The 16,715-nt window shown below is 35.9% G+C and overlaps 1 protein-coding gene across 2 annotated transcripts in view; it reads right to left on the reverse strand.

The window, feature by feature from the left end:
• Window positions 1-16,715, reverse strand: part of CACNA2D3 (calcium voltage-gated channel auxiliary subunit alpha2delta 3) — a 486,549-nt gene that overhangs the window by 292,079 nt on the left and 177,755 nt on the right. For both annotated transcript variants that reach the window (XR_012661052.1, XM_075096179.1), the window contains exon 5: window positions 10,115-10,277. Coding sequence is in view for 1 of the 2 variants with exons in the window: in XM_075096179.1 (XP_074952280.1) it covers window positions 10,115-10,277 (163 nt within the window). In the remaining variant the exon portion in view is untranslated. The remainder of the gene's footprint in view (window positions 1-10,114; window positions 10,278-16,715) is intronic.

Here is a 16,715-nt window from a genome sequence, read left to right on the forward strand (position 1 = left end):
TTGATTTTCTGTCTTGGTTCTGCTCTGTCAGTAAAGACACAGCAACATCTTGCACTAAGGCTACTACTTCATTATCTAAATATAGATATCTGACAATCTGCAATCCAAAGTCACCTTTTTTTTTTTTTAAATCTCAAACAAAAAGGATTTGGAAAAATTAATTTTTCACCTGCTGATGCTGACACTATTCTCCAGCTTCCTTATAAAAGGTCTGCTCTGTAACATACTTATGTTTCCTAACTGAACAGAGAACAAGGCCCGATGATGTAAAAATGTAAAAGTAATTTACTGATGCCAATTTATGAGAGCAGAGATTTTATAAGCTAACCTGTCTCTGGGCTGCTGACAGGTATTCGCCAAAGGCCAGCCAACCTGATAATAAGAAAAAAAATCTTTCCTAGTGCCAAAACAGCAACTAGCAGAATGCACATATCACAGTATAATGTCAGGGGTAGGAAAGAGGGAACTGTTAGTAAGGAGAGATTTTTAAAAATCAGTTATGATTATTTGATTTAAACCATATGGTTCACCTGCTCCCCTCTCAAATACATTATAGCAGGGAATGAAGACAGTCAATTACAAAATTCACAAAAACATGACTGCGACCCCAAAATATATTTCCAAATCATGTGGCAGTACTATGAAACATAACTTGCTTGATGTAACAAAGGATGGGAAAATTCAGTCTTTTATACTGCTAGACATTATGAAATGTCAAAATTGTAGGAAAATGCTAAGAGAAAGGTATTCAGTATAAATAATGTTAACATTAAAAAGAAATCAGTGCAAGCATTGTGCTAAAAGTTCATGTAACTTCCTTAATTCAAAATGTACTCATGTAACAAAAAAGTTGAAACACGGTTCAATAGTATAACCCCCATTCCCCATTATAAATGAAAGCTGGAGAGTAACTTTTCAGACCCAACACTTTTGAGGAAATTTTATGCTTTATTTTGACATATCATTATTAAAATCAGTAATTGATTCTAACGTATTTTCTTCTCCTTGCACAGAGCATACTTCCTCCTTGAAGCAGAGTCCATCACCTTCTAGATGGGGCAGTTATTGATATCAAGTTTCTAAAAAAGGAAAATGCATTTGAATAACTATCTGCACGTGCCAAGACGCTAGTATTTTAATTCAGCTTGAGCAACAAGAAGGAAAGCAGGAAGGTGCTTCAAAGTGCCTTCCTGAATCAGAAAGTCATTTATGGAAGATAGTTATTGTAGACTTCACTGTATGTAGTCCTGTTAATATGCTCCTTTTGTGCATTACCCACTACATCCTGCTTTTCCACGTACCAATCAAGGTTTCACCCCAGGCACTTCAAAGACAGTAATCAATTCTTTTCACAGAGTCTATGAATCCTTCCAACCTAAGAGTAGACATTTCCCTGTTTAAACTAATTTTAACAGACACCACTGTAAATCAAACTAGGAAGAAAAATTTCCAGAATTGATTCTGTTCAGAACAAGCCTATTCATTTGTACCAGCATGGTGCTTCTGCTTGTGTGCACCTAGAATAACTGGCATTTAAGTACTTATGCTATACTCACCCCAGCACTTTACTAGGATTAAAGCACAAAAAGCTGAAGCAAAGAGATAGAGATGCCACTTCCACAGAATTTTGAAGCATAGGCTTCAATCTCCTCACACAGAGCACAGTAGTCCAGCAAGCGATAAATTTTAAGACAGAATGGAACATAACTCTTTGTGGGGAAGCGGCATGCACTTGGTGCTGTGCTGAAGAGCACCAGATTGCTAAGCCAGGTCTAAAACTCTCCAATAGTTACAGAGTTGAAAGTGAGAAACTGTGCCCCAGGCTATACAATGGAATCCCACTGGAACCAAACTATGGGAAAACAAGCAAGCACAAAAGTACTGGAGTCCAAAATTTCATGTTTCTCAAAAGATCTATGTCTTATGCTGTACAAATGGAAGACAGTGCAGAGCTGCAATCTATCTCTCTCTGGATAGGAAGCAAATAGAGATATTAACCTTGTGCTGCACCTTAATAAATTAAAATTCTTCTGATCCAGGACTTGACAACTTAGTTGCAGAACGATAGTCACAAAACCATCTTGCACCCATAATATTTCCATGCAATACACCAATGAATCATGCATGTATGTCAACATACTTTGGGGTAAGAAGAGACTGCACAACCCTCCACCATGTAGCATAGGTGTGCCTATATGTCTTTTCCTCTGACATTCACCAGTGATGAAAACAAAATTACATTTAAATTATTTAAGATCATTCAGAGTTTGAAACTCCATTGTTAATCTGGTAGTAAGTTAGACTCTTTCCTCAATGACTTTTTAGTAAATACAAAAAACATAATGTGTAACAGTCTTGCAAAGCTGTAGAATGCATTTAATTCCACTGTCAGCTGTGTTAATAGGATGATGGTTTATCCTCTAGGAAATATTCCTGCATCATAAAACTCAGGAAGTAAAACAAGATTATATGTACAGTAAACTAAAAATGACAACAAAGAAAAAACCTCCCATTAGTTTAAATCAACTTGTGTAAGCCTACTTCCTTTCTATTGCCAAGAGAATTTATTTTTCTTCTCTCTCGCTCTTTTTTTTTTTTTTTAAGGCAAAATCAGACATGTTACTTAAGCTGCATCTGATCTGATCCCAGTAAAGAGATTATCCTCCTTCCCTAATCTACCTCTATTGACACATGTCTACCTCCTCCACCATCTCTCAGAGACTACTGTCCAGAGCCGGTAGATAAATTCACATACTCACCCCCACCCTAGTTCTGTCAAAATTATTCTATTTTCAAACACTCCACTAGGAAAAAATGTTGATCTGATTCCTTCTACCAAGCCAGCTTTGGGAAGAGCTTACAGAACAGCTTACGACAGTTGGTTTGAATGGGACAGTAATACCCACCCAGCACAAGTGGCAAAGAGTGGTACTTTCTTATCCCCCCATAACCTGCAGCTGACATCATCCAATTGTGCCTTAAGACACAGCTTCTTTATAGGTAATTAATCTCCAAAAAAAAGATACAGAAATCCCTGTCATAATCATAAGCACAAAGGAGATCAAGCAAGACCTAGCTCATACAGAAAACGGAGATACAAATCAGGATTGAAAGTAGGAGGAAGTGGTTTTTGGTAAGCAGGAAAAAAATGTAATGAGAAAAAGAATATCATGTGCAGTTGTCAAAGTGTTAGTAGAGGCCTAAATGGTACAAATGAAATAGTCAGTGTGAGGATAAAGCTATGCAAGTTCACCTAAGAGTTAGTACAAAACTAAGCCTGAATAACCACATTCATTCTTTGTATCTTCTTGGGAAGACAGAGAGAGGAAATGGAGGTAGTAGATACCCAACTAGGAAAGTAAGTCTGGTAATTCTAAAAGGCATTTCTATTTTTGAAGAACATTTAGAAAGGTTTTTTTGTATGTGTAATATTTTAGTCCAGACCAAACCTAGAGGCAGAGCTACCAGTGAAGATTTTACAAGACATAAGGTTTTTAGAAATAATATTTTTATACTTGAAAAAGATCTCAGGCACAGAAATCTCTCTTTAGATCTAGAATTCTTCCAGTGAAGAAATTATTACACTGAGCATATTACTCTAAACAAAAATTCAGTAAAGACAGAATGTGTTTTTTACCCAGCTGTGATTAGAATCAATTTAGTTTTCTTCTCTTTCTACTGTCGATGGCCTGCATCTCTTCACTTTTCATTGTATTCATTTGTATCTAGAGGTCTGAGTGAAATCTTGTTTACCCATGCAAAAAACCCATAAATTATAAATTATTCAAGGCAAAGAAATTATAGAGGTATGTACTTAAAAATTGTACTCTCTACCCTTGATTCCCAACCAGAGGCTGTAGACACCAAACTTCTTAAAATCCAAAATTCTAATTATTTAACAAAACGTAGTTAAACAAAAGACTTGACACTTTTTGAGAAAATATACAGTGCATCAATTGTCCTTATAAATCCCCACATATTCTTACACTTCACAGTTATTCTGGAAATGTTCAAGTCCCGGAAATATTCAAGGAAAACTGGAGTAATTCCCCAGAAATTGAAAAGGATTAAAAAGTCTTCCAGACAGGCAAGTGCCTGCTGTGATGTATCTAAGTAGCTGCCTGTTTGCATTTGTGGAGATAGAAGAAGCAACTGGACATTAATACTGATTTTCTAACAATAATGTCACTGATTTCTAGGAGTTGAACCCTCTAGTTTGCACCTGTACTTGATAAAGGAGAATTTAGGGCCAGCTAAATTAGTTAGTCAATTGTATTAGTTAGTGAACTAGTCTAACTTTTAATGACTAAGAACACTAGGAGAATTAGAGAGTAAAATTTTCAAAACACAAAAGCCCACAATTCCGAGGACCTAAGGGAAAAACAGAAATATACAATAGAAAGATAGTTTAAAAGGCAAGGAGAAGAGCTTGCATCTAGAAATTTCTGAAGTATTGACAAAAAGAGAACCTGGGCTTTTCCCCTTTCTGCAGACTACAAATATAAAGTTTACTTTACCATCTAAACAAAGACTGACTGCAAAAGCTCAAAAGCAGTAGTTGTTTTCAGTTGATATTGAGATAATGTATCTATCAACATCCTCTTGCGTTTCCTGGAATTTATGCAACACTAACGTAAGCAGATGAGATCCTGCTGTGCGTCACTTCTGGTGCTGTACTATGCTATACTTCACTTTTCAACAGGTGCCATATTTTAGAATTGTCTGAGTATATGTCACCAAGACACATTCACCCTCACACTGGCTTTCGTTTTCATCTACACCTCTCTGAAATGCACATTTAGCCGACTCGTCATAAGCCTCTTCCAAGACCTTGAAAAAATGTTGAGTGTAAACTCAATAGCAGAAAGATTGTCATTACTGTCCACAACTGTAGGTAAATATGAGGTGGCATAGGCTTAGAAAAATAAAACTGGAATAGGTTCCTCAGCTCAGGTACAGCATATGCTTTGGACAAAGATGTAGGATTTTAAGAAGTTAAGACTACCTACATTCTCATACTAACAAATGGTAAAATGCTACTCTGTTTTTCTTTTATATGCTGTCAACATCTGCAAGATCAGATTTGACTGTTCTGAAGACTTCTTTTATCATCTGCTCATGCACATTATAGAATCCTACTTTTTCCCAGTGGCAGTCCTACTGCCAGAAACCATGTTCTCCATGGATGGTTGCCAGAAAGCCTAGCCCACATTCCAACTGCCTACTTTTTAATTATATGTCACATTCCTAGGTTCTTCTAAATATACTACTAGCATCTCAGAAAGCCATAAAGCAAACGTCGAAACTATGTAAACTTTAAACCATTAATCATTTTTTATTATTATTAATTTCTTTCACAATAGCTGTTTAAAATACCAATTGATATGTAGGAAGGTATATCTGAGTATCTTTGGAAGGTATACCTATGGAAGTATATATGCAACATATGTCTGAGACAGTAGCATGTCCCAAATCACTTACATTCTAAAATAATAGGAGAAAGAAAAAAAATGAGATATATCAGCACCAAAAAGAGTTTTCATATAACCCACGTAAATAAACTTCATTTAAAAAACAAAAACAAAAAACCAGCAGCTGAATTAGACAGTGCCTTGTTCTCATACCTGGACTTCTACCTTGGTACTGCATTGTCCAAACTGGGTTCAGACTGATTCTGTACTTTCCAAAACTAAACTTTCCTTCTAATATGAAAAAAGTAACTTACTTTCTCCCTTCTTTTTTCATCCATGAATATACCTATGCAATTAATTCACTAAGAACACTTTTCCCTTCTTTCTGTCAGAAATCTGGAAACAGTTGATAATTGCCAGTTACCAAATTTGTGGATGGAAGAAAGAGCTACCGCTTGCTAAGACAGATCAGAACTTCTTATTTAATCTTAATTATTTATTCATTGTTTAAAAGGATACTACTGCCTTGCAACTCCTGTGGCTATAGGCAATGAACACAATTCGTGCTTAAAGAACAGAATGCACTGACAGATTTAGAATCCCAATGTGTGGTTAAACATTTCAAAAGCAAAACATTATCATAAGCAGTCATTTTCAGGAAAAATGAAGGAGGCCAATTCCGTCAGAATGTTCTGCAGTTTAAGTGGACTGCCACCCTTGCTGTGAAACAGCCTAGAGCTGACAGAGGTCTCTCTGTATTGACAGACAGATAGCACACTTTTCTGTAAAGCACAATCATCCCACTTTTTTTATTCCTGAAATCCTTCAGTATATGAAGACTATAGGAATGCAGAAATAGTGTTTTCTGAGCCCCCTGGGCTTTATATTCCAAAGATCAGTAACTTCTATTTTTAACATTAATTGATGTGCACTGTAAGACATGGAGAAATGGGGGACAGGGGTGTTCAGGAGAAGGGAGTGATAAGTATAAGAGCACAGCAATAACCAGACCAGTTTTTCATATTTTACGATGATGATCAAGAGTACTGTAAATGCAAAACTCTGATTCTTTATTAAACTCACTAATTTACTTTTCCTTCTACATTTATAGTAGGAGCATGCAATCTGTACTCAAGGATGGCACTAGATTTAAATGTACGCTTACAAATTAGCCTGGCAGCCTTTTTATTGGCCCTCATTTTCCTTTTCAAAATGTTCTATGTTAAATTTTAATATCACAGTTTTGATATCTATGGTATTTCAGCTTTCTTGATTTCATCATAATTGTAATGAAATTTGCTTTTGCTTTCTATTTTCAGATTCTAAACTTGATGGTTTCCTTAAGATGGTAATTATTTAGTCTTGTTACCATCAATATTTTTAAGCTTTTCTATGCAGAGACTGAAAGAGCCAGAAGATATATAAAGAAGAGCAATATATTTATGTTCCATGATTTTTAAGTGAAGCTCATTTAGAGCGTACGTATGGACTGTGAACCTTCACTTTAGCAATTCTACAGCTGGGAGGGATCACTACAATCATGCAAGCTGACCAGGCCAAAGTTTTCCCCCAAACTAATTCAAGACTAAGTATTATATTAAAAACAAACAAAAAAAGAACCTGGTCTTGATTAAGGGCTTGGGGGAATGGACATATGACGACACCCTTCTAATAGACCACTAAACAGCTAAATTTAAAAAACAATACAAAACGAAACCCCAAAAAAAGAAACCACGACCACTCCCAGGAAAAAAAAAAAAAAAAAAAAAAGAAAAAAAGACATAAAATCCCCAACCAGACACAAACAGCCCCCCGTGCCTTACCTGAGCCCACATTTGTGCAATTTGCAAACTAATGGCACATAATTTCAGCCATTAAACCTTTTCAACCCTTTGGCAACAAGATTGTAGAGCCTGGTATTAGTAATTAACTAGACGTCAACTAATTAATCCTTTAATCATTTCTTGAATAAGCTAAATGGACTGAGCTCCTGGAGTCTTTCAGTCTAAGGCACATTTTTCAACCCTTTGATGAATCCCATGACTCTCCCCTGAACCCACCGCAAATCATCAATATCTCCACAATTAAAAAACCTATAGTGAGGAAACAGCCTTAGAATTACATTACAAATAAAACATTCATTTTTACTATGCTGACTTTTTCTATGCTGTGTCCAGTTTTGGGCCCCCCAGTTTAAGAAGAATGTGGAACTGCTTGAGCAAGTCCAGCGGAGAGCTCCAAGATGATCAGGGGACAGGAGCATCTCCCATATGAGGAAAGGCTGAGAGACTTGGGTTTGTTCAGCCTGGAGAAGAGAAGACTGAGGGGGGGATCTCATCAATACTTATCAATATCTAAAGGGTGGGTGTCAGGATGATGGGACTGGACTGTTTTCAGTAGTGCCCAATGACAGGACAAGGGGCAATGGGCACAAGGTGGAACACAGGAAGTTCCAGCTAAATATGAAAAAAACCTGCTTTCCTGTGCGGGTGACAGAGCAGTGGAACAGGCTGCCCAGGGAGGTTGTGGAGTCTCCTTCCCTGGAGACATTCAAAACCCACCTGGATGAGCTCCTGTGCCCCCTGCTCTAGGTGTGCCTGCTCAAGCAGGGGGGTTGGACAAGATGACCTCCAGGGGTCCCTTCCAACCCCAACCATTCTGTGATTCTGTGACTTGAGAGTCCTGTGTTTAAATATTCAATGATCACACTTCTCTCTTTTCAACGGTGAGTTTGGCCTGTGGTTTTGCCTAGGAATTCAGTAAAATGAAACATAACCTGGAAACGAACAACAGTCATTTTCTAGAGAAATTTTCTAGAGAAATAGTGTTGTGCAGGCACTTGGTTGTAAACCTTTCAATATCTACTGCCTGTATCCTCAGGCTACAATTCAATTAACTTGTCATCACCCCTCTGCATTACAGAACTGAAAGAATGGGCAACAAAAAAATATAAGTATACAGGCCTTTTCTTGGTAAGAGTAACAATTCCAGACATCGTCAGTCTCCAAGCAGAGACTATCATGTCTATGTGTAAGGAAAATGTCGGCAACAAACCATATTTCAGCAGTTGGAATACATTTAAATGATAAAAAAATGGTTTTCTGCAGCTGCATAAAGTGATGATTTTGGCTGGTTTGAATTAGGCAAAATGGAAACAGGAATTATCACAGAGCTCTATCTTCCCCATCTCTACAGGCAGTCCCTGTAATAGAGGCCAAAACAAGATGCAACAAGCACTTTGACTTTGGCCTTTAACTGTAATTAATCAGCATATTAAAAGGTATTCTATACACAGTAGTACTAGATATCATGTAACTGAAGGTCCTTTAGTTTTACTGCTCTCACTAACTACTCAGGTTAATTTGCTTTTCCAGAAAAACATGATTCCTGACCTCTATATCCCCTTGCAAACATACGTTTTTAGCATTTTCTTTCCCCCTTACCAATTCTGGAGTAAATTAGTTTATAGACAGGCTCAGTTAAATAAGTATTAGCACTTGCACAAAAAAAAAATTATTTGTTATCTTTAGAAGCTTTAAGCATTTTCCAAACCTTTTCAAAATATCCCATATTAATAATTTCACAACCTTTCAAATACTCCCTTGGAAGCTTTGTTATTCTGTAATCCCTAATTTAAGACTTTACTGTATGATTTCTGGCTTCTCAAGATTGTCAAATCTGAATCATAACTTCGAAGAGAAGCTGTCATATTAATTGCTTCTGTTACCAGCCCAACCTATCCGAACTATTTCTTCTTCCATTTGTGATTACACAATATCCTTGCATGAATTACCACAATTGCTAGGCTGGAGTGTATTACGAGGAAAGTATTTGATGTATTTTAGCAGTCTTTTAGAATAGTTAAGACAAGGAAGAGGAACCAGATAATGAGATTAGGCAGTTCTCTACAGACCAATGACAAATATATTGTAGACATTGTTCAGAAACTTTGGCACTTTCCTACTTAATTTTTCTTTTATTACTGGCTTGAGAAAAATAAATAGATATGTGCTGCATAAGCACAGCAAAACTACAAAATTCTGCTGTCTGATCAAAGGGAAGTGGCAAAAGGAAAATGAGTAAGCATGTCCCTAAGTTCAGTTTGCATTCCCAATTTTTAGACCTAAGTCCATCTTTCCTAATTTTTACAGTGCTTTGTGCTATCCACCACCTATGACAAATAGTCAGTGCAGGAGAAATTTTAATGTAGCTTATTCCTCCTAAATATTATCTGAAAACTCACAGCAGCTGTATACAGTCATATACAGCTAGAATTATTCCCAGAAGCCTGAGAGCATAAATCTAATAAAATATTACCCTCCCACCTACCCTGTATCTTTCAAAGACACTTCTAGCTCTCAGCAAAGAGAGAACGTAACTTGTAAGCAACAGTATAAGGTCTGTTCAACTGATTTGGAGATTCCAGAAAATAATTCGTAATAAACATATTCTGCTGTATTCTATGGCAGAATTCACACAAGTTGAATATGCAGATCATTGACCCTACTAAATTGCTGAATTGCCACAAAACAAAAGATATTATGAAACTGTCACACTTCAAACATTCTTCTGCTGAAATTGCAGTTTAATTGCAAACTGGAAAACACACACAATATATAGTTAATCAACAGTTTCATTTTAAAAGCAAGGAAGTTCCTCTGCTCAGCCAGTGGAATAATGAAATAAACCAGCTCTTTTCTTACCCTTATTGTACATATTGGTTGGTACTTGGACATCACTTAGACTGATGTTCACAGGCAAGTTATTGAAGTGGTCATTTGGCACTAGAATGAACTCCTTCCCCAGCTCCAAATAGTTTCCCTCTTCATCTCGTTCATTTATGAGCACAGCATTGAAGTATTCATACTGCAACAGAAACCCACATTCAGTATTCAGAACTTTTATGGCTGAATGCAAATATTTTAACATATCTAGCATATCTAATCCATTTATTAACATTTACATACATCTCCATCTAGAATAGAACAACAAGATCTTTTTAGCATCACTCAGATTCCCTCTATACTCCTAGTACAGGTACATTTCTGAAACCAGATTTATCAATACTTCACAAGAAAACCCCATATTACCTTAGATGTCTGGCTGCCCTGAAAATGTTAATGGCAGCCCAACAAACACCCTGAACATAAACAGTGTATGCACTGTTTTTTAACAAAAACCTCTCTAGATTTAAATAATTCCCTGGATAATTATTTAATTATTATTTCTGTTTAGCTTATTTTCATCAGTTCAAGAACAGCTATCAGTGCAAAACTTAGAACCTGACAAACTAAAAGTGTTTTTACTTCACAGGAATATTAACTACAGCTGTTGTTGTTTACCCAGTGAGTACTGACTGACATTTCCTAAAGAAAAATATTTGCTTTACGCTGAATTTCACAAATGCACATCATAGGTTTTGTAAAATTATGCATACCCTAATATGAACATATAAGCTTAGCAGTGGCTTATTTTGAACAAGGAATAATTGGCTGTCTTTTACAGATTCCTATTAGGCCTATTTTGTACAGAACTATAGCCAGATAACCAAAAGCAATTTAGATAAAATTATTGATTTCTTTACAGCCTAGTTTAATCAGAAATTCTATCAAGCTTTGAAGTCAACAAACAGTGAAGACTACTTTTTAACCTCTTAAATAACCTTAACAGTTTGTGATGTGTTTCTTAATTGAAAGAGACCAAAGTTTAGTGTCTTTGAAGAGTCTCATTAGTTTAAATGAGTCTCTGCCCTAGCCATCCATTTGAGAGTAAATCAATATAAATAATATTTAGACATAAAATATGCATTAATAGATCATATATATCTATACAAACTGTGCAAGGATAAATATATTATACCATCTACAAAGCTAAAACAGACTAGCAAGTACAAAAACTGAAAAGGCTTTCCACAAGCACTCTTTCTCAGTATGATATGCAATTCACTCTACTAAACAAGAATTAGTTAAAATCTTACAATCTATACACTTCCATTAAAAGGCTTGATAATTTAACCAATATCTTAAATGGAGGCTTACTTGGAAAGAAGCTTTCTATATCCTGATCTTTTAACTTTTAGTTTTTCAAAATGGCCAACCCATAGTTTAGATTTTAGAGGAAAGTAGAATACAAAAGAAGTCACTGTACATTAGCTAGATTTTGAGGACCTTCTGTGTATGACAGAAACATTCAGACAAACTCAGTGCTCCACATCTCATTAATCATATATAACAAAGAGACTCATCAGTGTTTGAAAATCAAATAATCAAAATCACAACAAAAATTTGAAAATCACCATTACAGATTTGCTTCTTCTCATACTAAAAACAAAAGGATGAAGAAACATGATCATTTCCAAGAAACACCAATTCTCATTCTATTTGGGAGAAACCTTCTCCATCTCTGCTTATTATCCAGGTTTATTACAGATCATTAACTGCATTGCATGCCTGCCGCCCACATGTGACAGCAGCTTTTTCAGTTTACCCTTTCTGCAAAAGCCAGAGACTGTTGGCAGAAGACTTGAAAGCCCAACTCGTATTTCCCATCTTAGTAAGAAATAGAATATTCCTTCCAACATTAAGCCATGCACTAATGACTGTTGTAAAATGCAATTCTACTCCATTCCACGCAAGGAAGAAGTAAGCTGTGTAGCTTTTCCATGATATATTAGATAGGATCTAAGTCTGGAAGAAAGGCTGATATTCCATCCCCTGGGAGTACAGCGATAAATAAAATTATATATGTCATGCTTCTTTCTTGCCAACCACCTCTCTCTCTTCACACCCCCCAGACAGCTAAGTTCCAGCAGGGAGAGGATGGTTCTTTCATCTTGTTTGAAAACCACTTGTTTTCTTGTCCTTAAAGGTATGGTTTTGTTTTCCTTTTTTCTCTGTTGAACATGACTTCACCTCCACAACTTCTGGAGCTACAGATTAGCCATTGTGTTGCTTCCATGATACTTCTTGGCTTTGTAAGTCTTATCAAGATTGTCACAGAGAAATCTAAGGGGGTTTGGTTTTTTGTTTTCTTATTAAAGACCACCAGTGAAAGCATTCACAACAACTAACTCCAAATTTCAACACAAAAGTTGTATTTAAATATTACACTTTAAACAAAAGGTTAATACATCTGGGGATAAAAGATTCTGTACTAAAATATGTAGCACTATACTGTTCTCCTTTAACGGAATTTACATTACGTATCCTGGAATAATTTCTACAGTAATTCACATACAGGCTTAGAGATTTCAAGGGTATAAATTTACCTTGTCCATGGGTTATATAATACCTTGGAAATGGTAGGAAAAATGGACAAATTTCAAATAAGAATGTCAGAATATACATGGAAATCACCTCTAAAAGAATATTATTTCCTTTCATTTCGTAGCTTATTTCCTTTTCCAAAGGAGTTAATTAGTAGACATCCTCCTCCATCATGTTCTGTAAGTGGCAAGGCTAGCTAAGGATCAAAATCTGCTATATTCTAAATAAATGAAACCACTCATTTCACAATTAAGGGTATTGAGGATTGACTGTTTCTTTGCTTGATTTACTGTTCACCGACTTATTGGTCTCAGTCTGTATTTTCTCCTTTAAAATCTACAAGTGTATACACAATAATCTGATTTATGTGGGGGTTTTTTAAAGCAAATTGCCACATAAAACAGTCCTTAGGGTATTACAGATAATTAATATTTTCCTGGGTTTTTTTTCTGTTTGACATAGGGGGTTTGGCTTGTTGGGGACTTTTGCAAATGATAAGCCTACAAAAATAACATTTAAGACAGCCCTGCAAGTTTTCAGGATTAAACATCAGGTAATAGATACAGCTCAAAAATACTACTGAAAAAGATCTGCATTTAAGCAGAACTGTTATATATAGTAACTTCTTTTGGACTCTTCCCTTCCAAGGAAATTAAGAAGTGTAACAGCTGACAGGTGATAGAAAGAAACTTAAAAATAAAAATTTGAGAAAAAAAATATTAAAGAAAATTCATCTGGCATTCTGACACTGCATTTGAGGTAATGCCCAAAGGAAAGAGGATAAAGTCCTGTTTGCTGACAACACAAATACTCTACTTGCTAAGCTCTAAGAGAAAATTACTTCAATTTAATCTTCTCAATGGAGGTCAATCTTTCACATAACCTTAACTATTTGAGTTCTGAGTGCACACAATACAACATGCCAAAAAGTTATTAGTCTAATAGATAACAAAACAATTATCCAGGTTGGGAGCATAGCCAGGCTCTACCGTGACTTGGCCAACAGCTGAGTTTACACTAACCTTACATACAGACTTGCATGGCGAGCAATGAACTGGAGAAAATGCATTCCAAAGGAAATATCTTTCATGTAATCTGTTATATGCATCTCAAGGTCTAAACATGAACTTCTATATTTTCGTGCATTTAAATTTGTTCAAGTAAACACATTGGGGTTTTCTGTTTATGATGTTGCTAAGGAACGTACTTTGAATGTTTGATCAATCATTTTGAAAGCCCCCATTGTATCATAATGAAGACGACTAACAGAATCATAGAATGTCCTGAGTTGGAAGGGACCCACAAGGATCATCAAGTCCATCTCCTGTCCCTGCACAGGACAGCTCCAAATTCACACCATGTCTCTGAGGGCATTGTCCAAGTGCTTCTTGAACAGCATCAGGCTTGGTGCTGTGACTGCCTCCCTGCGGAGCCTGTTCCAGGGCTCCACCACCCTCTGGGGTGAAGAACCTTTTCCTAATATCCAACCTAAACCTCCCCTAGCACATCTTCCTGCCATTCCCTCGGGTCCTGTCATTGGTCACTTAGAGCAAGGCCATAAAAACTGGGGACAAATAGGAATCTCAGCTTTCATGTGATACTAATATTTTACCGTTGTGAAGAAAGCCTTCCCAATGGAAGGCAATGTAAACTGATCAGTAGTGCTCAACAGAACAAAGACCAAACCACTCTCCCTCAGCAAAAAGCTGACTATATTTGAGATATCCCAAAGAATCATATTGCCTAATAGTCTGCAGAACCCTGGGCTGCTCTAACATACTGGTATAATCATAGTAGACAGACACTTATGTGGCTGTTTTACAGGTTCGTTCAGGCTGACTAGCAAAAGCAAGCTTTGTTTTAAAACACCATAAGATAGCCTCAGCCACAATATAAAATATATGTTAATCATGATGAAAATTAATTCTTTCAAAAGGTATCATAGAAAAATTGTGGGGAAGTCCAAGGTTTGTAGCATGCAATGAGAACCACAGGAGTAGGTTTCAGGAGAGAACAGTTCTGCAAGGAAAGAAGGAAACTTTGAAGCTATCTGTTCCAGTTTAGCTACTTATTTTGGTATAATGTCTCAACTAAACAAGCACCTTGATTACAATGGATACTTTGATGAGACAAAGCACCTGTAATTTAGATATAATACTGAAAAATATTGCGCATGTCTTGCATAATCGCAGTATTTTACTATCTGTGGTAGATGAGTGACATTCTCTATTTCCATTTACATTTATCTTATTGTAAACATATATCTCGGATGCCTAAATTATTTATCAAATATTTGTTAACATTGTAAACAGCATATTTATTTAAGTATAAATATTTACTGTTTAATTTAAACAATACATTCTAATGCAAATTGCCTTTGCAACTTAGAGAGTACTTGGGACATAAGAGTAAACATGTATCACTTTGTTTCATTGTATGTTAAAATGAAGTATTTTGTTTTAATGATATGAAACAATGCAAGCCACAATTTTAGTCTGATATTTTTTTCTATAGTACAGAAATTATTTTTAGCAAGAAAACAACAGAAGTCCCATTCACAGAGCTATGAGGACTAGGAAGGTGTAAGAACACAACTGGGAATGACTTGTACTAATGGGTTACACTGATAATTTTTAACTATGCAAGAACCATTTTCACAGTGTTTCTGCAAGCATACAACTCAACTAAAGACAAAGCTGGATGTCTCTGGAAGATACCAAATCAAGGAAAACTTCTGGCATTTGCATTGAACCTCAAAACGCTAGAGCATCAGAGAGAAAATTAAAAAGTAACAAATAACATGGAAAATTAAGGCGAAAGCAAAACCTAGCATTAAATAGCACAGATGCCTACAAATGAAAAATAATTTTAATATCTATGACAGTTTCAGCAAAACAGCTATTAACACCAGTGTGTTTAAGTTTTTAAAAAAAAAAAGCAGAAAGGTTTCTTTTCTCAAGAATTTGACAAGTAGGACACACATCTCAGAGGGCAGAAATGTTCATGATATGTAAACAACAAAATGAGAAAAGTTATCCACTCTGAGGGAGGCTTTCCTACTACAAAACACATTGACAACAGTCTCCACTCTGGTATTCATCTGTTAACAAAGAGGCAGATGTCTGAATGCATATCAGTTTCTAAGGCTCAAAAAAAATCTCTTCTGACAGTTGTCCAGTAAGGAGAATTTATGTTCTGAAGCATATGATTAAAGCTCTTGTATTCAAGAACTTACTCTGATGTTTAGCGAGCAAGTATAAAAGGTCCTCAGAGCACACTGCCTCATTCAATAAAAACTGTTCTGAATTTTAAAAAGCTTTTAAATTTAAGAAAACTGGCATGTCTTGTTGTAAGATACTATCTTTATAATTTCTGATTATTCTCTGAAAGTTCTTTCTTGCTCCTCTATAGGAACTTCCAACTCTTCCCCCACCCTTCATGTCTTTATTCAACAGCAAGGCTCAGAAAAGACCTGGGATTTGAAATGTTGTGATCAGTCCCTCTCTAATTATGGAAGCAGTATAGAAATGTTACTTGCATCCTTGTGAAAACAACTGATCTGTTTTCAACACAATAAGATTAAGATGGCCTTTCCCCAAGTTATCCATTCCCTCCCAACATCATTACCCTATTAAAATTGGCTTAAAACAGGATAAATAAATAATACTTCATTATAGTATAAAATCAATTATACCAGCATGTAAATTGGTAACACATAAAGGTCTCAGAGGTCTTGTAAGGATTAACTGATTTGCTGAAAGTGGCAAGTAGTAAGTGATTATGATGGTAGTTTCAAATCACCCACTAAAGTTAAATAGAGTCACTTTAGATTACAAGTTCCAGATGAAGCCTCCTTTTCCTTTACAGATAAATAACTTCTGAAAATATCTATTTTTACATACAAAAGCTCTCAGGAGTCTGTTCTTTGTCACAAGGCTGAACAAAACCTCTTTGGTCAACCTTAAATTTAGTAAACACAACAAGAAGGAGAAAAATCTTCCATAATGGGCTTTCAGTTTGACATTTTGGACACTGGTTT

This window comes from Phalacrocorax aristotelis, chromosome 6 (assembly GCF_949628215.1).
Source record: "Phalacrocorax aristotelis chromosome 6, bGulAri2.1, whole genome shotgun sequence".
NCBI lineage: Eukaryota > Metazoa > Chordata > Aves > Suliformes > Phalacrocoracidae > Phalacrocorax > Phalacrocorax aristotelis.